Source organism: Podarcis cretensis (assembly GCF_951804945.1).
Source record: "Podarcis cretensis genome assembly, chromosome: 1".
NCBI lineage: Eukaryota > Metazoa > Chordata > Lepidosauria > Squamata > Lacertidae > Podarcis > Podarcis cretensis.
The window spans coordinates 99338392-99360935 of NC_137170.1; the positions used below are offsets into that span (position 1 = coordinate 99338392).

General features: G+C 40.6%; 2 protein-coding genes across 4 annotated transcripts in view; one reads left to right on the forward strand and one right to left on the reverse strand.

The window, feature by feature from the left end:
* Window positions 1-1045, reverse strand: part of TMEM163 (transmembrane protein 163) — a 112038-nt gene extending 110993 nt beyond the window's left edge. Inside the window, exon 1 of the mRNA XM_079994748.1 lies at window positions 766-1045. Within this exon, the coding sequence (XP_079850874.1) occupies window positions 766-771 (6 nt within the window). The 5' untranslated portion in view covers window positions 772-1045. The remainder of the gene's footprint in view (window positions 1-765) is intronic.
* A 258-nt stretch (window positions 1046-1303) lies between these two features.
* CCNT2 (cyclin T2) lies at window positions 1304-19896 on the forward strand. 3 transcript variants are annotated; one of them, XM_079993594.1, is made up of 10 exons: window positions 1317-1593; window positions 3831-3912; window positions 7793-7915; window positions 9541-9601; window positions 10024-10086; window positions 12310-12355; window positions 14792-14955; window positions 15528-15598; window positions 16233-17358; window positions 17457-19896. In XM_079993594.1, the coding sequence occupies exons 1-10, from the start codon at window positions 1358-1360 to the stop codon at window positions 17519-17521; spliced, it is 2037 nt and encodes a 678-aa protein (XP_079849720.1). In that variant the 5' UTR covers window positions 1317-1357; the 3' UTR covers window positions 17522-19896. The 3 variants fall into 3 exon arrangements, 2 of the variants coding, with proteins under 2 accessions (XP_079849719.1, XP_079849720.1); XM_079993593.1 differs by having other exon boundaries at window positions 1316-1593; window positions 16233-19896; XR_013843106.1 differs by lacking the exons at window positions 15528-15598; window positions 16233-17358; window positions 17457-19896 and having other exon boundaries at window positions 1304-1593; window positions 12310-12671; window positions 14792-14931.
* The last annotated feature ends 2648 nt before the right edge of the window (window positions 19897-22544 follow it).

Here is a 22544-nt window from a genome sequence, read left to right on the forward strand (position 1 = left end):
AAAAATTCCTTCCAGTAGCACCTTAAAGACCAACGGACATAAATCCGACATCAGGAATCACAAGACAGAGAAACCAGTAGGAGAACACTTCAATCTCCCAGGACATTCTATACAAGATCTCAAAGTAGCTGTTCTATTACAAAGGAATTTCAGAAATAGACTGGAAAGAGAAGCTGCTGAATTGTAACTTATTATCGAACTTAAAACCATGGAGAGACCTGGTCTTAACAAAGACATTGGATTCTTATCTCATTATACATGACAAAGCCATTTTTCACCTTCTCACCCCTTGCTTTTTCCTGTAAGACCTATTGCAGTCGTTAAGAGTCGTCAACAGGCTCATCACAGCTATCTGCCAATCACCCAATCCCACCACCGTTCTGAGTAATACCCCTCCCCACCTTCTCACTATATAGAAGGGTCTGGTGACTTCTGTTTCAGTGTATCTGAAGAAGTGTGCATGCACACGAAAGCTCATACCTAGAACTAACTTAGTTGGTCTTTAAGGTGCTACTGGAAGGAATTTTTTTTCTTTTATTTTGTTTATCCTCACGAATAAAACCCTTCCTCCAAGCTCCTGCTATCCTTTCATTGAGGCCCAGTTGACAGTTGCCTACTCAAATTGCTACTTGGCAACTGGGTGGGCAGAAGGAGGATATCTCAAGGAAGGGTGCCCTGCTTCAGCACCATTGCTTACAGCCCCATTCATACAAGCCCATTCATGCTTCCTTGTAAGTAAACCCCACTGCGTTCAGTCAGGCTTACCCCCATGTCTGCATAGGGCTACAGTCAGAGTAGTGAAAGGGCCACGTGTGAATAGAACAGAGCAAATGTCTGCACTGAATTGAGCATATCATGGAGCGCTCAGACCTGTCCCCTTTCGCATCAGACCGCCTTAAATTTCACAGCGGCGCTGAAATCCGCCTTTTCCTCCCTTACATTTTGCCTTGAGGGGGAAAGAAAAGGCGGGTATGGAGGAGTAAAGGAACCGAGAAGATAAGCCTCCAGGCAGCAGCCGGCAGGACTCAATACTGTACGTATTGCTGCTACAATTCGACTCCTCTAAAGCTGAGGCAAAATCTGACGACGAGCTGCACCATATCATAGAGAGAGAACAGCCAAAGAGTAACGCGCGCCCTTGCCGACTCTGCGGCTCATTCAGAGTCTATGGACAACTCTATGGTTTCGGGGTGTTGTTGTTTATATATGTATGCATACATAAAGCCGGAGAGGAGCGGAAGCCCCGTGGCTCTTCCTCGCGCGATTCTGAGTTCTCGCGAGAGAGGCCGCGACGGAGGAGGAGGCGGAGTCGGGCGTGCCGGTTGCCGCTGCGGGAGGAGGAGGAAGTGGTTGTGTCATGGCGGCGGCTGTGGCGGGTTCCGGACCTGGCGCGAGTTCAGCGTCGCGCGGGGCTGGCGGAGGAAGCGGCGGCGGCGGCGGAGGCGGCGGCCCGGGAACCCCTCGCTGGTTCTTCAGCCGGGAGCAGCTGGAGAACACGCCGTCTCGCCGCTGCGGCGTCGAGGCCGACAAGGAGCTCTCGTACCGGCAGCAGGCAGCCAACCTCATCCAGGACATGGGCCAGCGCCTCAACGTGTATCCTTCTGGGGCGAAGGCGGCGGGCAGAGGGACGGGGAGGGGTGGTCGCGGGCCTAAAGGGACGAGAAAGACCCTCTCCGGCTGCTCCCCACCCCCAGCCCGAGTTTTTCCTCCAGGCAGGCGGCCCCTTTGGAGAGCCGAGGAGGCCTCGCCTGATCTGGCTCCTCCTCCTCCTCCTCCTGGCTCGCCTTTCCCTTCTTCTCCGGCTGAGGGGGTGGGTGGGAGGGAGGCGCCACAGGATCCCCCGGGAGTCGGGGAGGGAAGGAGGGTTTTGTTCGGCGGCTGCGTTAACGGCTCGGCGCGATGGCCTTGCAGGCCCCAGATCCTGCTGGCACGGGGTGACCTGTACTGCCTCGTGTGTGTTTGTGTGGCTTGTGAGTTCTGTGCGGGGCTGAAAATGAGGCTTTTTTTTGTAGTTGTCGCCTCTTGGCGCAGAGAAACTATGGGCTAGCGTCTCAAAAGGGGGCCTTTTGAAGTGCAGCCGTCTTGTTTCAGCTAAACTGTTCAGTAATGGCTTTGTGCATACGTGATAGGGTTTCGTCTTCTTAATCTCAGGTTTAGATAGCAAGTTGTTAGTTTAAGCTATGTGGGTTGGCTGTGGTTTTTTTTTTTTTTTGTAAATTGAGAATAATTGAGATAGGTATGAAAAGGAACAGAAGCCTGCCCCTCCCTACACACATTCAAGTGGAGGAGATTTGATGCTTCTCCTAGCATGTGGATTGAGGAGATCACACAGGGCAGCCTTTCCGCAGCCTAGCAAATGCTCCCCCCCCATTCTTGTTCTGAAATAAAATAAAAAATGGTCAAAGTACTGCAAATAGTTCATTATCTCAAAAGAAAAGTTAGGCACTGTAGAATGTATTGGGTGTTCTATACAACGCCTTCAGTTGTCTGAAATCAGGAATGATGACAGGCTTATTCTAAAAACTTACTTTCTCTGCAGAATTTAGACATAATCACAGATGTTTTAATTATTATTTTTAGCAAGGATAATCTGCTATAATAGGTTGAACAAACATTTCCCCCCATTGGGTATATTAACTACTGTAGTAGGCCAACTTTATCCTCAAACCCACTTTCACAGACTGCAACAAACTTATTACAGTAAAGTTTAATCACCCATCACAAATTTCCTGTAAGTCCTGTGTAGATAACTTTGTGAACCCACTGTGTGTTCTTGTTTGACAAATAAACATTGTCTAAACTTGTGAATATGTGACTGGATGCCTTGATTAGCAACAGCTTTTCTAGATTTACAGTGAAGACTTATTTACAGTTTCCTACACTAGGAATACTTGCAGAAAGTTAATCATTTCTAAAACAACAAACTTTGTGTGGCTTTTCCCAACAAACATAATGTAGACTAAAATGTGGAATAATCTGAAAATCTTGAAAGCTTTAGTATACATCTTTGAAAAATATCAACAATGACAGCGTACCAACCACCCAGAATGGCTGTGTACAAGTAAAAAAAAAATTAGGTAAAGGTACCCCTGCCCGTACGGGCCAGTCTTGACAGACTCTGGGGTTGTGCGCCCATCTCACTTAAGAGGCCAGGGGCCAGCGCTGTCCGGAGACACTTCCGGGTCACGTGGCCAGCGTGACATCGCTGCTCTGGCGAGCCAGAGCCGCACACGGAAACGCCGTTTACCTTCCCGCTGGTAAGCGGTCCCTATTTATCTACTTGCACCCGGAGGTGCTTTCGAACTGCTAGGTTGGCAGGCGCTGGGACCGAGCAGCGGGAGCGCACCCCGCCGCAGGGATTCGAACCGCTGACCTTTCGATCGGCAAGCCCTAGGCGCTGAGGCTTTAACCCACAGTGCCACCTGCGTCCCTAAAAAAAAAAAAAAATTAGTATTAATTTAAAAATATGAATAAGTTACAGCCAATGCAGTGTGATTTCAAACACACCATTCCTGATTTTCTGAATTCACCACTCCCAATGAAGCTTCTTGCCCTACATTCCAGCCTTTCTTGCGAGTGGTTTTACTCTTTGGGGGATGGGGGCACAATTCTTTATCTGTGAGCCCTGGACTAGATACAGCCTATTGAAGTTTGGGTTATAAAGTGTGTTCCCCTGTTAATTTAACAGATATTTTAAAGTTATAGCTGAATGAAATGAAAATAAATTAGTCTTGTCTTTTACATATTGTGTCTTATGGTTCAATTTAAGCACTTGGAGAGAGAATTCTAATTTGGGTACTTAAACAAATCTTCCTTAACTCTCTTTTTAGATCTCAACTTACAATTAATACCGCAATTGTTTACATGCACAGGTTTTATATGCATCATTCCTTCACAAAATTTAATAGAAATGTAAGTACATCTAAGCCTTTTTTTTTTAGCTTTTATACATCTAAGCCTTTGTAAGAACAGTGCTATTTGTGGGATATGTAGCATTTATTTAAAAATTTCTTTGAAATTAGTTAGTCTCAGTCTGTTATTTCTGCTTGTAAGTAGTCACCTATGGTAAGAGAATCTCATTTATAAAATCTTGTTTACTATTAGTATCTCTTCATGAACTAAAAATGCTGTGCTGATTTTGATTTAGGTGAGTGTGTGTCTTGCTTAGACTCTCCAATGAGTGGATGGCCATGGTTAGGGAGATTCTTTCACAGATCTGTGAGTTAAGAGAGTTTGGATAATTCATGCTCCAATCAGTTCATTTGGGGGGCATTAATGCCAGTGAAGGATGCATAATAGCAGTACTTGGAAGCCATGGGCAGTGTCCAGTATTCCTGTCCCTTTAATACAAGACATGTCCACTTGTGAGGTGAAACTTTTCCCTGGGCGCCCCCCCCCCCGGAAAATCTCCAGAAGTTTGAGAAGACTCTCCATAGAAGATTTTTGTGGGTGTCGGGGGAGGAGAGGAAGGGGAAGTCTGGCTATACATATACAGAGTTCTGCTTACAGAATGTTGGATACAACACCAGCTGCTTATAAACTGGACTGGAGTTTGTGGTTCATAATGAAATTGGAACCTGATAGACCTGTGCCAATGTGCCTTGTAAGCTGCAGTCTCTCATGTCCTCCAGAAACTAACAAGAGCCTTAAAGGTATTTCTAAAAAGTTCAGTAATGAAATTTCTTTACAAATGTAATTAGCATAAACACAGTGGGAGTTTATTGTAAGTAAGTGCCCCTTATCTAATTTTGTATCGTTTGGAGTGGGTAATGAATTCTTACATTTTTGTAATGAGTGATAAAATGCAGTATTTTTGAAACTGGGATATAAGAAATAAAAATGCTGTAGTGTTGAACATGGATCCAAAGTAGTGCATACACATGAAGCAGTTGTGTGCATAGCTGCAGTTTTGTTGTAGTTATTGTGGCCATACAGTCATACCTTGGTTCTTGAGCTTAATCCGTTCCGGAAGTCCGTTCAACTCCTGAAATGGTTTGAAAACCAAGGTGCGGCTTCCGATTGGCTGCAGGAGCTTCCTGCATTCAAGTGGAAGCCATGTTGGACATTCGGCTTCCGAAAAAGGTTTGAAAACTGGAACACCTCCGGGTTTTTGGCGTTTGGGAGCCAATATGTATGAGTACCAAGGCGTTCAGGAGCCAAGGTACGACTGTACTTGCATAGACAAGCTATTGATATTGCCAGGGTAGAAAGAAAACCCTGGTTGTAAATGTGGTTTGTCATTTCTACAAGCAAGCTCCCCCGTTGCTTGCAGCCAAGGTGCTGAATATGGTGCTCTGACCAAGAGTCTAGTTTCTGGTATTATTCTTGCTTTGTTATTCCAGCAATCATAGGTTTTGTTTAGTCAGCTTGTTGGCAGCTTATGTAGCTTAGAAACTTCAGGACACCTAGACAAAGTACTTCTGTCTTCTGTAATAGCCAGAAATGGTCATGGTTTGGAGACAGATGCTCACACAGGCTAGATGTTGCAGATGAAGCTTGATGGTTATAGGTAGCATCCTTCTCTCTTGCTGATAGTGTGTGTTAGCCATATTAAGAGGACTTAAATTTTGCTTTAAGAAACATAGACTGTTTAGTTGAAATCGTACAAACACAGTAGGAACCTGTGATTCTAATACTGTTTTTTTCCTATTTTTCACTGCTACTGAATAGATTCTATGATTATTCTGATAAATAGCTGTAATGTAAACAGTGTATCCCATAAGGATTAATTAGTGTTAGATATTCTTTAAAAGCGTTTGGACATGATACTACTTGTGGCTAAATTTTGTTATAAAAGGCTTTTTTTTAGGACAAAAGAGAAAATGCAGTAAATGGGCAGAAGATATTACTGTTTTGCAAGGAACTTTAGTGGGCTGCCATGCTTTAATATCTTGGAGAAACTGTAAACATTGGTGGCAGAATTCTAATTGCTTCAAAGCTAAATAACTTTAGGATCCAAGTATGGACAAATCAGTTGCTTAGAGCAGTGTTTCCCAACCTTGGGTCTCCAGCTGCTGTTGGACTACAATTCCCATCATCCCTGACCATTGGTCTTGCTAGCAAGGGATGGTAGGAGTTGTAGCCCAAAAACAGCTGGAGACCCAAGGTTGGGAAACACTGGCTTAGAGCACTACTTGGGGGAAAGGGAAACAGAAAACTTTGTATATATCATACATTCACAAATTCTGGAAAGCATCTGGTGGGACACTTTAAGGGAGGGAATTGTACAGTTCAGATACCATCACCAAAAATATGCTTGTTTGAGGTTAGATATGTTCACTTCATATGATGACAGCACCAAGGGCAACATCTCTTCTGCTGATTTTGACTCCTTGCAGGGAGGGGGCAGTATTTTTGAGAAGGTGCTTTCGAAAGCAGTCTTGACTCAGGTTCAAATGTCAAGAACTGTACTTTCCATATTTTCAAACAACCTGGTGCCCTTAAGATGTGCTTGGACAACAATTCCCATCATCTATGCTGGGGGTGGGTGGGATTGATGTTCAAACACCTAGCTGGCACTAAGTTGGCAAATGTAGGCCTGGACACAAACCAACACTGGAATTCATGAGTAAATGATATCACCAACTCCCAGTGACTGACCATTTTGGGGTGCTGCACCCTAGGCAATCTGAGGTTTCTGTTCAGTGCCCAGTGGCAGCCACACTTCAAAGGGCATTATAGTAGTTGAGATAAGTTGCCATGTTCTGTGTGACAGTGACAGATGCTTAGTCTCAATGTGTAGAGCTGGCATATCAGCCAAAACTGATGTGCTACATTCCTAGCCACAGCTCCATGTGGACATTCAAAAGCAGTGTTGGGTGAAGACAAATTCTTGAGTGTGACTTCCTTAAATTTTGGAATTGTTCCTAAGCCCTGATCAATAAAACTGCCCAGTGTCAATATGTGATACTTATCTGGGTTGCTCACACCCATCTAGGCCCTCACTGAGCCTAAGCAACCAAGCAAGAACATCATTGGCATGCCTGATGCAAACAGTATGGGAAAACAGAGCTGAGTGCCATTAGCAAACTAATGACTCCATGCCCCCAAACCCATGGTGAACTCATCTAATGATTTATTATAGATATTAAAAGATAAGATAGAACCCTGTGGAACTCCACAAGATAACTCACCTGAGGCAGTCCAGGAGTTTTGTGTACCATCATTTGGAGCCTTCTTGTTCAGTAGGAGCTGAATCACACCCTACCTTGGTACTATCTCCTTGCCCACAACAGTGATCTAGAATGATTGAAAGCTCTCCTGTACTAGGGAGTACATGAGAATTGGCAGGGTCATGCTCCTTATCTTTTTGATATATAGATCATCCACAGTTGTACTGGTTGCCTTGGTTTAAATCATAGCATACCTTTGAGGGGAGGACTAACATAATTAGAGAATGGGTTGAGCAATCAACACCATGTCTAAGTGACAAAAATAGTCATACCTCAAACTTGGGTTCAAATAACAGTTGGCTGCAAGACTTGAAGCAGTTGCATCCTCTCACCTGTTGCATTGAAACAGTAGAAATGAAGATAAATACATATTGGCAATCTTTGCTGCATAGGATATTTAAAACTTTCAGTAAGTATTGTGCTTTCATTGATTCTATAAAGGCTATTTCAGGAAAAGTGCTACATTCTAATATTTCTAGATGGCAGAATGTAGAGTAATTTTCAACTTCCACAAGGCTTTATCACACTTGTTTTAAGATTTACCCATTTGTTAGAGGTAACTAATCTTATGGGAGATGTGTTGCAACATTGTTCTGACTGAAGCATTTTTTGTCTGACAGATTATATCTCCTACTGCATTATTTTTGGCTGCAAAAGTGGAAGAACAGCCACGAAAACTCGAACATGTTATCAAAGTAGCACATGCTTGCCTTCATCATCAAGAGCTGGACACAAAGAGTGATGTACGTACACATTAGTCTTCATAAAGCATAACTGACACTTTAAATGACTGCCAGCTTTTTCCTTTAGTCTTGGCAGAATTGTAAGCTGCGTTGTTCCTTCCCATTGCATATTTGAATTCACAGATAATACATTTCTACTTAATATTAAATGATATTAAATGCAGCCTGTCCTAATAGTTGAAATCAAAATAACTTTTTTAATTCAGAAAAAAATGTTTCTTCCAACTGGGGAAAAATGCTTGTTTTTTGCTTTATTGGCAGATTTTGCCATATTACACATTTTTTCTACTTCCGATGACCATCTCTTCTCATAAAATATTAAGCTATTCAGACATTATGTTCTCCATCTCACCTCTACATGCAATGAGAGCAGGAGTCTCAATGTGCCTCCTTCCTTCCTGTATTGAGCTCCTTTCAAAACTTAAACTGGGTGTTGTGCATTTACCGTATTTAAGCACTTTGCAGATTAGGGACATATACAAACAACATACTGTATTTTTCGCCCTATAGGACGCACTTTTTCCCCTCCAAAAATGAAGGGGAAATGTGTGTGCGTCCTATGGGGCGAATGTAGGCTTTCGCTGAAGCCTGGAGAGCGAGAGGGGTCGGTGCGCACCGACCCCTCTTGCTCCCCGGGCTTCAGGCAGCTATCCGCAAGCCTTGCGTGCCAGGGGGAACTTCCCCCGGCGCGCACGGCTTGCAGGCGGCAGTGCGGAGCACGGGGCGCCCTCCGGAGGACGCCCCGTGCTTCGCGCAGGTGTACGCAGCCTGCCGCCCGGCGGGCGGCTCGCCCTGAAGCAGAGCACCCCGCGCGCCGGACAGAAGTCCGCAGCATGGGTAGCCCTGCAGGAGTTCCCCGCAAGGCTCCCCACCCTGCGGATAGCAGCCTGCCGCCCGGCAGGTGGGGCGCTCTGAAGCAGATCGCCCCGCGCGCTGGACAGACATCCGCAGCGTGGGGAGCCCTGCAGGAGTTCCCTGCAGGGCTCCCCACCCTGCGGATAGCAGCCTGCCGCCCGGTGCGCGTGGCGCCCTGAAGCAGAGCGCCCCGCGCGCCGGACAGACATCGGCCAGCCCCACAAGCTCGGGGGACAGCAGGGAGGCGCAGTGCCGCCATCCCACTGTTCCCCGACCTGGTTTTGGGGGGGAAATAAAGTAAAAAATTTTTTCCTTTATTTCCCCCCCCCAAAAAAAATAAAAAATAGTAGGTGCGTCCTATGGGACGGAGCGTCCTATGGGACGAAAAATACGGTACTCTGTTCAAGCATTGCCTTTTCATACAGTTGAGGGGATTATAGAAATGTTGAGAAGAGGGTTTGAACCCAGGAGCCATTTATGATCTCACGATGCTTAGAGGTAAGAAAGGGAAATAAATATCTGAACATCCCCAATATTGCTATGCATACTAGAGACAACTGTTGTGATGAGACTAATCAGAACTGTGTGTTTTAAGACATCATGAAAGAAACAAAAGCATGAGAGAAAATAGTTTCTTGCTGTCTTGGTGACTGTGATGTGTACCCCAAAATAAGTGTTGATAGCCAATCAGTTTATTTGGTATATACTTTGGTATTATTAACTTGTTAAAGTTGCTGTATTGATGCTTCAGCATTTTTCTTTATTATTAGGCATACCTTCAGCAGGCCCAAGAGCTGGTTATACTTGAAACAATAATGCTTCAAACTTTAGGTAAGTATATTAAATGTATATATGATATTCTTAAAGCAACTGTATAGCCAGTAATATCTTCACATTATAGTGTAGTTCCAGTGATAGAATACTTGCATATTTGATTGATGGACACACAACATACATATTAGGAGAAATCTGGTCATAGAAGCCATTTTATTCTTGTCTTTTCACCATGTTTATAGCCTGTCCTTTCAGAGTTAATCTAGTATAACCACACTTACTGCAATAAATGTACACTAACTAAGCAGTATAAATGCTTGCATTTTTTTAAAAAAAACATTCAATGCAAGTACCCTAAACTTAATTTAGTAGTCCATTATGAGATTATTACGCACTTGAAAGAAACATGACCCCAGGTACTTTTAAATTTATGGACATATATAATGTAAGTTTGTGAAATAACACATTTAATTTTTCAGGTTTTGAGATTACCATTGAGCATCCACACACAGATGTTGTGAAATGTACGCAGTTAGTGAGAGGTCAGTAACAATTTAACTGATTCTTTCCCTACATCTCTGTAGGAAGGTGGTGTGACTTACTAAAACTGTTTCTGGAATATTACTTCTGCTGTGAGTAAATCACTACTAGGTTTTGTTTTTACCTGGATCTATAAAGGATATGTAGATTATAAGTTGTGTGGTGTGTTTTTAAAGTAAAAATTGGCCCTCCAGGTACATATTTTGTAGATATTGCTGATACGGGTGATTTTGCTGTAAGATGATCAGAGAATAAGGTAGACATCCATATACAATCAATGGAATTGGGGATAAAGGATTTTTCTTTTTGCAAAGCAAGGCAGATAACAGGCCATAGATGGAAATTATTAAGTACTTGCAATACATAGTTGCTTTTGAAGCATTGGTCAGTTTTCACAGCATTAACTGTTCTGACTCTCTTTTCCCTTTCTAGATCTGCAAATACTTTTCTCCTAGGCCTCCCATCTTATTCAATTGTAATATATTTATTTTTATTCTTTCTTTTTAATGAGGTAGACCTGCCTAATTTCTGGACCACATATGGATTAAATGATGTGTCACAGTCATAGTGAGAACTGAGCCAAGGTTCCCTGAATTTTAAACAGTTGTGGGCAACCTTTTTCTGTCTGGGGCTATATTCCTTCTGAGTAGTCTATGGTAGGTAGCGTTGGGGTAAAAAATGTATGGACCTAGTACCAGAAGTGGGAGGAGGCACTCATTTTTCTTTCAGCCGTACCCCCCACTCCCCACATTTTGTCCTCCTTTCTAGCTCCATGAAATTAAGCCAAGGACTCCCAGGCTGCCGACTCCTTTCTTTTTCTTTTTTAAGTTGTACTTGCCTGAAAACGAATGGCTAGAATTAAGATGCTATGGTAATACCTTAAAAGGTGGTTGTTTTTTTAGGTGACTATTATTTTAAATTAGAAGAATTTAGCAAGACAGCATTATATATAATGGCTTTTGCATCTGTTTCCTCAGTCTTTCTGATCCATCAGTTTATTCGAATTTGCTGGTCACCATCTTACAAACATTGATAGCCTATAAGAAGGTCTTTATCTGCTTCCCTACTTTCACATACATTATTTTTAAAAGTTCATCATCTGAAAAAGTGCAGGTGAAGAAGACAGTTGTTTGAGAAAGCGCAGTTTAGTCTCTTTTTACCTTGTGAATTTTGAAGAAACAGTTCTTTATCCCAACACTGCCACCACCTTTCAAAGGGGCAGGATTGGAGAATACATGATCAGAAATCTTCTTTTAATGTTGTGACATCAATATTTGACAAATTAAAAGAACTACAGTGGTACCTCGGTTTACGAACTTAATCCATTCTGCAAGTCCGTTCTTAAACCAGAACCGTTCTTAAACCGAGGCGCGCTTTCCCTAATGAGGACTCCCACCGCCAGTGCCCTTCCAGTATTTGGATTCCCTTCTTAGACCGAGGTAGAGTTCTCAAACCAAGACACTATTTTCAGTTTTGCAGAGTTTGTAAACCAAATTGTTCTTAAACCGAGGTACCACTGTAATGACATCCTACAATATAAGTGGGGAGCCTCCAGCCTGTGGGCCAGTCTTGGTCTGCCAGAGCATCCAGTTTGGCCTGTAAGCCGTTTTCCCCAAACCATGCCCACCTGTCTAGTGGACAGGTGCTGTTGTGAGCTGTCTTCCTTAAAGGGTCAGCAGTGCTAAAGCAAAGATGGAAAAATCTGTACATCATCAACATAATGTTACGCTGAGTTTCTAGGTTGGCTGACACTGAGGGCCACCTCCTTTTGCTAGAGTAATGGTGATGGCAGGGTGAAAAACTGGTGGTGACCACTGAAAACTATAGAGAATCAGATGTTTTTTGCTGACCTCCAGCTTCATTTTTATTGGCAAGATGGAGGACATCTATGATTTACTTAGAGCAAACCTATTAGTAGTTGAGTTGTAAGGCTCAGGCTATGAAGACAATTTGAATTACCTCAAAACATATTAGTTGAATTAGTTTGAAGTGCTAGCTAGCTTGTTGTGTTGCTTTGATTAAATAAATAAATTCATGTTTCAAAAAACCTTGTAGCAGAGTTAGTTTGAAGAGTAGCTGAGTAAACACAAACTTTGCCTTGGCAATGGCTTGCATTGTGTTCATTTGCAAGTGGGCCGCTTGTATTATCTTCACATAGAAAGTATTTTAGTTTGGGGAATTAACTATACTGGTATCTAATTTCATTGTTTCTTTTTTTCTTACAGCAAGCAAGGATTTGGCACAGACATCCTATTTCATGGCTACCAACAGGTTGTTATCCTGAACCTCTTTGTTGCACTGTTGTAGCACACTATAGCTTCCTTTACTGCAGGGTCCCCTACCTGTGTCGAACCCTTGTTGCAACAGGCGACTGGGCCATCTACTGTGGTGGTACCTTCCTGTCTGCAGTGCGGTGTATTGTACAAGGGCCTAATGGCACAAAGGGGTTAAATGCACGATGTGAAGTGTAGTGGTGCTTTCTGGTGACTTTTTCTCGATTGTGAGTGCATAAGTCTAAAAATGGTAGCCTGAATAGCAGCTAAAGATTACAGAGAGATAAACTTAACCTAGAAATCCGAGCATCTTGGTAAGTACAAAGCTGTTTCTAGTTTACCCTTGTAGTTAATGGCATTTTTTTCTTAATGAAAATAAAATAGCATTGTTTTTTCTAAAAAGAAATCAAATAACAGCTGTAGTAAAAAAAAAAAAGCTTTTGTTACAGCTACATTAGAACTAGCCTATAAGACATTTAGCAGTGCAGAAGCTGGCTAGTTCTTTAACATATTTGTGTGGAAAAAAAGCTCTACTATTAATTGGTCAGAAATGACCTCTGGCCAGTAGGTTTTCAGTTTTCAGTAAAATGGATAGTTGGAAGAGAGATGTAAATAAATTTCAAGTGTTCAGGAAAGTGCCCAGATGACATTCGCATGGAAAAATTGTGGTTTTAAAAAAATATCTGCTGGCCTAAGCAAAGCCTTGGTCTTGACTGCTCCTCTCAACTACTGCATGGTTGGGAGGAGGAGTAAACAGTGTTTAGTTGTTATTTCCCCAATCCCTGTCTTGTTAACTGATTTAAAATAAGCTTGAGTCATGACCACTGGTTTGGAGTTGTCTTATTTTGTTATTAAAAGATTTTTATTCACATTTCATGGTTCATAGATAAAGACCAGTCAGGAATTGGGGGAAGTGACACTATATCCTGATTTATTATTTCTCCTGGCTGTGTGATAGGGGTTTTATCAGTATGTTTACCAGCCTAGTCATTAATTTTATAGAAAAAAGTAGACTTTGCAAAAAGGAGATAGGTTAATTTGTATTCTGATGCACAGTTCCAGCCTTGGAGAGAGCATGAAAGCCAGAGGCAAAAGAGAGGATAACAGGTTTAACTTATGTGAAGCGGATATGAAATGGAATGGTGAAAGAAGACGACTTTATAAATAATATCTAAGAGTTAAACTTAAATGGAGAGAACATTAGGACATTAGAGAGACATTAGGGATATAACTCAGACATTGGTTTGATTGAATGAAATAAAAAGAGTGAGCAGAAGCCTACAGTAAAGTAAACAGGGTAATGGAGAATATAAATGAGGGTTTAGAAGGGGGAAATGATGAATTTTGAAAATAAGTAAGCAAAAATCTGAAGACCTGGGAAGAGATCCATTGTGTGGCAAGGATACAGGAAATAATGATCTCCCCTCAAAGTGATATTGTTAAGAGGGTTTGAGGAGATGAAAGAGGAACTAAATGCCTATGTTATTCTGGCTTGCAGTTTGAATGATTAATTATGAACTGATTATGGTGTGGAGAAAAGAAAGGAGCATGTGATTTTAAGCTCATTGTGTTGGATCCAGAGAAAATAAAAGTGGAACTCTGCTCATGCAGCAGGGCTTTCCAGGATCCACCCCACCACCACCACCTCAAGCCAATCCTAAGGCACAGTGGACCCTATGAAACAGCTTGGGATAGGCCACTGAAGGTTGCAGTAGACAAGGAAATGAGAGGAATTGGGTGGGGCTGCCTTGATTAAATGGAATTGTTTTTCTGCTTAAATCTCTGGATCTAGGACATAGTTAGTGTAAATATGCACATAATCAAATATTTGTTTAATAAGTACTTGCTAGGGCGGACACACTTGTTAGAATGAATATCTTTCCATTAGCTCAAATTTCAAATCAATGCTAGAACATGGAATTTCCACAGTTGTGTTGCTTCCAGCTAGAAGTTTTTACTTGATCATGACTTGGTTGACTTGACTAATGCCAACTATGTTGCAGGCTGGACTGGCAGGGATTTCATTTTCCCCCTACATGTTGCTTTACACGTTACTTCACTAACTTTCAAAATGAAACATACATTACAATGCCATAAAATTTGAAGGAGTATATTTTTGCATAAATATTGATATTTATGAATGCTAATATTTTTATTTCCTTGTGTATTAAGTTCCTGTACTGCTGGAAGAACAGAATACTGTAGTAGTTCTTCCATTTTATCAGCAGAAACAGATCTAAATTATTGTGTATGAATACCAGTATGCTTTGTTTTTTAATATAAAGTCCCAAAGTTGTACATTAAAAAAAACCAAACATTTATAGCTTAATAATATATACCTTGAATACTGTGGTGATAAGTGCTCTCTTCTTGTTTTTTGTTCTTTTCCATGTTTGACGTTTGTTCTTCCATTGTGAAACATTTCCAACTACAGTCTGCACCTTACTACATTTTGTCTTCAATACAAACCAACTGTGATAGCATGTGTCTGCATACATTTGGCTTGCAAGTGGTCCAACTGGGAGATTCCGGTATCAACTGATGGAAAGCATTGGTGGGAATATGTAGATCCTTCTGTTACTTTAGAATTACTTGATGGTAAGTAAAATCTGTTTTCCTTTATTCTTTTATTTAAATTTGTGTTTCTAGTTATTTTGTTTGTGACATTCCTGTTAACCTTTACCATGATGGCTAAAAAGGCACTTATCCAGCAGTTACCTGCAGACTAGGTTTTTACCATTTCAGTATGTAATGAAAGTTTCTTTTATTATAGCTTCATCCATGCTGAATGTTAACACTTTTTTAAAAATGCTGACTTTTAAAAATAATGCTACATTTACTGTTTTGGGTGTGGGTGTGTATTTACCAGGGTGGATCACGCTGGAGGTTTATACTGAGGAGTGGCATTAAAATATATTGTATTCCCCCCATTACTTTTTAAATCCCCCCTCCCCCCAAAAAAAGTATCTTAAGCAGTGACTTAGAAAACTAGTTTTAGGTATACGTAAGGTTCTTTTGATTGAATAGATAGCCACTTCGGGTGGGGTTTACAATCAAGTGGTATTCTATATAAATTTTGTTAAGTCTAGTCATTAAAAAGTGCTGAAAGTTGCTAATAGGAATTGAGCTAGTTATTTAGATGTTTCACTTAATTTTGTTTTCATTCACAGAGCTGACACATGAGTTTCTTCAGATACTGGAGAAAACTCCCAATAGATTAAAGAGGATTCGAAATTGGAGGGTAAGAGATTCTTGTGGTAAAGAAACTGCTTCATCTATACTATATGTAAGCATCTGCTGATCTGCTTTCAGCTTTGTTGAAAGCCAGCATCCAACCTATCACTTGCTACGTGAATTTTGATGTTCCAGTAATTTAACCAATAAAATTTTTATTATAACAACTATAAAACAGTTGTGAAAATGACATGTAGTAAGCTAGACCCAGAGTTACCCTACCACAAATGGTAGCATCTTAAGTCGAGATGAGGCTTCCACTTGAGGAAAGGAGAGGGGAAGTGCCAATTTCCCTTTTGTTGTATCCTCACACTGTTCTAGAGGGTCTTCTAACCCGAACAGGTGTTTAGGATGTGCAGAGTAAAGGAGGAATTTATGTTAATCATCTCCCCCAGCAGAAGTTTGCATAAGGGAAATTTTAATCCAAGTGAATTTTTTTTATTTATTTAGCCAACTGATGTTCAAAAACACTGAGCTTTTGAGCTCAGTGTTCTTTGTCAAGGTTCAGAGTAAAATAACTAATTGCAGTTGCATCATGTTCTTCAGTTTTGGAACTGAGTAGCTTCTACTGACTGCCAGATGTATTTGTAGATGTTACACTTCAGATTATGTCCTAATTTTACACTTTTATCCTTGTGTAGGCTAATCAGGCTGCAAGGAAACCTAAAGGAGATGGTCAGGCATCCGATAACTCCCTTCTTGGTTCATCTTTGGTTCAGAATTCCATTTTAGTAGATGCTGTTGCTGGTGTATCTGCAAATGCAACTTTCCAAAAACCATCTGCATCCACATTTCCTGCCCCAGTTCCTCTGAACTCAGGAAGCATCTCTGTTCAAGATAGTCAAGAAAATCTGGCAATACTGGCCACAGGAATGCCAGGTTCTTCTTACAGTCTGTCAGCACATCAAGAGTGGCCTCAGCACCAAGATCAAACAAGGACAGAACAGATGTATTCTCAGAAACCAGATACTTCACTGCCTGGTGGACAGTTCAACATAAACTTTCAACCAGGCTCTTCATTGCAGTTACATTCAGGATTACATCACAGAGCTGACAAACTCTCTGAGCATTCTACTGTGCACAAACCGGGAAACAAATACCATGGGCAGGTGACATCTGCACCTGTAATAATGCCTCAGAAAATGTCGTTGGATAAATACAGAGAGAAACGCAAGCTAGAAACCCTCGAACTGGATGTAAGAGAACACTATATGGGCCCCGAACAGCAATACAAAAAGCACACTCAACCCCAAGCAACAAGTAGCAGTTCTGTAACTTCCCCTATTAAAATGAAAATTCCCATTACAAATGCAGAGAAGCCTGAAAAACACATGCCTGACAAAAAAGAAAAAGGCGGGTCACTCAAATTGCGGATACCCATTCCACCCACAGAAAAGAACTCGAGCAAAGAAGATCTGAAAATGAAAATCAAAGTCTCTTCCTCAGAAAGGCATAGCTCATCAGATGAGGGCAGTGGGAAAAGCAAGCACTCTAGTCCCCATGTTAACAAGGAAAAGCACAAGGAACATTCCATAAACCGCCATCATGGTAGCAGTCATAAGCATTCCCATTCCCATACTGGTGGCAGTAGTAGTGGTGGCACTAAACATAGTAGTGATGGATTAACGCCAGCTGTTCTGAGGAGTCCTGTTGGCTTGAGCAGTGATGCCAATTCCTCTAGTTCCGGCTCTTCAAGAAAGAGGCTGTACATCAATGATGCTTCTCACAACCATCACTCCAAAATGAGCAAAAGTTCCAAAAGTTCAGGTAGTTCATCTAGTTCTTCCTCTGTTAAGCAGTATGTATCCTCTCTCAACTCTGTTTTTAACCTTCCCTTACCCCCTCCTCCCCCTGTCGCATACCAGGTGGGCTACGGACATCTCAGCACCCTCGTGAAACTGGACAAGAACCCTGTGGAGAACGGTCCTGATGCCAGTCACGAGTACAGTACAAACAGCCAGCATATGGACTACAAAGACACATTCGACATGCTGGATTCACTGTTAAGTGCCCAAGGAATGAATATGTAACCAGTTGCTTTGGTCCCTTTCTCCTTTTTTTATTTAAGAATATTAGAATGGAAACCTTCATAAGCGCAACCCCAGCAGTTGCTGCCCTACTTTATATAGATATATATATATATAAATATATATAATATATGTAAGTGCTGCTTTATCCTTCACTCTGAGAAGAAGAGGTATAGTAAATGAGCCTATCTCCACATACGATAGTGTTATAAATACTGTAAATGACTTGGAAGGTGCAAAAATCACAGTATTTTCCACAAACACAGATGAGAACCAGTAGGTTTGAATGGCTGCTCTTAGCTGTATGGAATGCCTCGCACATTGATTATTTATAACTGAATATGCCAGCCACAGTTTTTGTTGCTTAGTTTATGAATGAGTGTATTTTTTTTAATGTGTATTTATACTGTATGTATGATTTGCATGTTTCAAAGAAGGGATATGTAAAGTATACTGACAAATGTTTACAACAAAAGTGGAGAGAAATGTACATACATTTTTGTATGTTTAGATAAACCATAAATACTCAGGATTGGAGCTGCTTGTAAGTATGACAAATATACATAACTTTCCCCCCTTGTATCAAAGTCAACCAGAAATATAAATAAAAGTGGCACTTCCTGTTAAACTGTAGGCCTTATTGGGAGCCACTTCCTGAGAGCACTTCACTCATTGGGGATCATGTACCAAGTGTGGATAAATGGTCAGCCACAACACAGTATCTCCAGTGAGGCAATGTGAAAACTGCTCAGGCCTCCATTTGTAGTTTTTTTTTTTTTTAATTAGAAAAACAAACCCAAGTTGACTGCTGAAATGTCAGTAGCTTTCAGAAGGGGAAGCAAAAATAAAGTTTATATAATCTTTTTGATGTGAAAGTGCATTTAAATGTTTGGCTTGATGCAGTAATAGAGACACAGAGCTGTTAATAATGGTTATATAGATTAACGTGATTTAAGAACTGAAATACGTAAACGTATAGTGAAATTAGTAAGTTTTTTAAAAAACTTAAGTTATTAGTGAACAGGGATCACTGTTTTCCATTAGCATTTCATACAGACAGCCACGTTTTGACTTTAAAAAAAAAAGTGTGTTATGTGAGTGAAATGCCATATTTCTTTTACAGGTGGAATACTATCTTTGCAATAAATACAATTATTGGTATCCCAACTTTTCCCTTATCTCAGACAATAAAAGAACTGTCACGTATGCTACGTGAATTGTACTTGTGATTGTAATAACAAAACTGGAGGTTTTTTCAGCTCTGAATAATCACTCGCCAATTAAACCACTAGTATACATTTTTATGGCTGTAAGTGTCATATTACTGTTTTCATTCACCTGCCTTTTTTAAACAATTGATGACCGTAGTGAATGTTGATGGGTTTTTGTTAAAAGCCGATGTCCCATTTTACCAGCTAACCCTAAGTGCATGGAATTTACCTCAGCATAAATTCAGTACAGTAGCAAGTGTTACTTACTGGGTATTTAATGTAAAGATTTTATTAAGTTATCCTCGTGTCTGAGAGGGATTCACTATTTGGAAACATCTGTTCTTGCACAGTTTATGCTCTAATTTGTTATAAACACTTCAGCAGCAAATCTGAAGTTTAAACCCCGTTAGCTACACTAAGCTAAGTGTTTTAGATAATTGTTGAGCATGTATCCAATTTGTAGTTACAGTATAATGTAACTACTTGTGCATCAATTACTATGTAATATTCAGTCGCCAGTAATGCAAAACTTTGTACTACATACTTGAAGACGTTTATTTGAATTATGGGTGTCTTTTTTTAAACACTTCTTGAACATGGACACTATGAATAATGTATCTTCAGATTTTAATCTAGTCCTTAGCCCTTCACAGTCTGCCTCATCCAAAACTGTTAACTTCTTCACCCTTGTAACTTTTTACATTGAAAGAATATTTCTTAAAACCCTGTATTGTGAAACTTGATCCTGCATTGTTGCATATTTTTTAGCCTTTTTAGACTTTATTCGCTACCTCATCCATGCTATTAAATCCTGAAGAATTTTTGCCATACGGTGTAAGCAAGATTAAAATGTCTTAAATTGTGATTCCCAGTAGGAAGAAGACAAACAGTAAATGTTTACTTTAAATAAAATTTATTTACAAAGCCTCATAGTATTTGCTTACAAGCCTGTAGCTTTGCCTTGGAATGCTTTTTACCCATTACTACATGAGGATGTAATGGATACATGTTACAAGACAGATAAATATCCTAATAAACATACAGCTCTTGTCTTACCTTTGCAGAAATCCATAAGTTGAATGAGGTTCTGTTCAGGTACTTATAATCAACCCTGTGTATTCTACAAATGACCATAGGATTGGTCCGTCCTCCTACTATAAATGCAAATGTTGCTATTTGAAGATTGAATGAGTGTTTCCTTTCATAGCCATATTCTTGGATAAGAAACATGACCTTCCAGATATAGTTGGTCTCACCTCAGCCAGCATGGCGAATAATGATTGGAGGTGTACTCTTAACATCTGGAGGGGCACACGTCTTCTAGATCTGTTTTGATAAAACTGCTGAAGAGATTTGAGCCTAGTCAAATTGCCACAAAGGCCTGTAAAATATAAACGGCAGAAGTACCAAAGAACTATAAAATTCTCTTAAAACGCAAACAACACAAGGGGCTGGCCTAAAGTAAGATGTGTAGAATTAATTCGAGTTAATTTAAGACTTAAATAATAACCATGAAAATACCATGGTTTGGTTTCTTAGATGTTTGCAATTTTTCTTCAGTAAGTAATTGAAATTAGTTTACAGATCATTTATGTCAGGCTTAAGATATTGTGACATACCTTTTGGGGGCAGCAGTAGGTGATACAGCACTTTTGCAAATAAACTGCTTTATCTCTCACATTTAGACCAACATGTATCCTAAAGCACTCTTAGTAGGGCATGCCACACAAATTCAAGCTCAACTTGAAAATTTCGCATTTTAATAAACAAGTTTCAGTATGCCCCTCATTCAAAAAATGCATACTTATGAAATTGATAAACTCAGCTGATGCAAAATAAATAAAATCATGGGAGTTTATCCATGCCACAGTGGCCCTCCAGCATGACAAGGGAGAAAAAGATAACTGGGAGATGACCATTGTGCAGAGTAAAAGTTGAAAGTAATTGTAATAATATTTGGTAGCATACATTGAATGTATTATAGAATGCACCTATAGGAGTAGTATCTGATGTGAACAAATTTATTGACAAAATGTGGTTTGGGCTATTTTTGCAAAGTGAAGGAAACTTGAGTGATTAATGGGATAAATAATTGGGAACTCTCCACAAAGTAAAAAGGTGCACATGAGAAATGGGAAAATCTGAGTACTTCCGTTAAATCCATGAAAGGAGCATACTCCATATGGTTGCATTAAGAAAACTCTTGGTACAATCCTATCTATAAATGTCTACTCAGAAGCAAGTCCTATTGAATCCATGGTGCTTATTCTGCGATAAATATACGTGGAATTGCTGCCCCAGTTTTTGTGGACCTCAAGTCATGTTTCCCATTAGTAGTGCTATGCACTATTGAGTTTACTGTCATTTGTTGAGTGGACTATCATGATAGCCATTGAATGCAGGGATTAGTCAATGCTGCACTTTGAATTCTGGCATTTAAATTGCACTTTTATACCTCTGCCTTAGGTCTTAACAGATTCACCTCTACCCTCAGTAGTTTAATTTTATATAGACCTATAAACTCAACTATGGCAATACTGTAGACCATTTATAAACTTCAGGATGAGTGTGAAGACTGGGGATTTTAACCAGATGGGTGGGGTATAAATTATAAAATTATTATTATATTCTAATACTACATCAATATAATTTGTGGTATCTTTACACTCTGTTCCCCAAATACCCATACATAGAAAAACTTGAGTTCCCTGGGAGTTGCCTTTCAGTGGCTTCTTTTTATGTTTGGGCAACTAACTGAAAAGTACCAATATGGGGTGGGTATATTTTAGATAAGGGTTCCTCGACCTTGGCCTTTCAGATGTTTTAAGACTACAATTCCCATTATCCCTGACCACTGGTCCTGCTAGCTAGGGATCATGGGAGTTGTAGGCCAAAAACATCTGGAGGGCTGAGGTTGAGGAAGCCTGATTTAGGTGCTTTCTCCCCCTCTTCAGACAACTTGCTGCTTTCTCCTCTGGTCAAACCTCAGAAAGAAACTTTGTCTCTTGGACTAATTCCTTGCTCTCAAACACCTACCTCTTCCTTAACTTTCCAAAGGGAAGGTAGCCATGTATGTGTAGTTGGGCTTGAGGCTGAAAGTTCAAGAAAAATGTTTTAATAGGGCTTTCTCAGGGGAAAAGAAATGTTGAAGTGAAATCCCCACCCCTATTTCCATAATGCAATACTGGTTTGAAGTACTGAATTAACCATATGTAATCAGGAGAAAGTGGGCATATGTTCATCTGCCTACATTACAGTTAAGATTATTAGGATAACCCAAGGTCATAATTTATTTAAGAAAAAAATCTAGCTATGCACATGTCAGAACATCTAAGGGGGAGGGGAAAGTAACTCCTGGGTAATATTATTGTTGATAGATATAGTGTAATATATGTCAGGGAAGAGTTAGAAATTTCCAGTTTATCAGAGGGAGAAAGCATTCCCCAAGGGGGGAAGGGGAGCAGTGAATCTAATAGAAGGGAGCAAGAGGAACAACAGGGAGGGACTGGCTGTTCCCAGGAAAGGCAAGGGGTTACCGGTAAGTTCTAGCTCAGATTGGGAGGAGGGGAGATACAAACCAGCTCTAGCCCAGGAGGTTAGAAAAAAGAGCGGGAAAGCGAAGGGAAAGGCGCTTTTGCCATTTTGAGAGTGGCTGGTCACGGAGAAGCAGAGCTCAGAAGGTATCTGAAAGAAGTGACTGAGGAATAATAGTTAA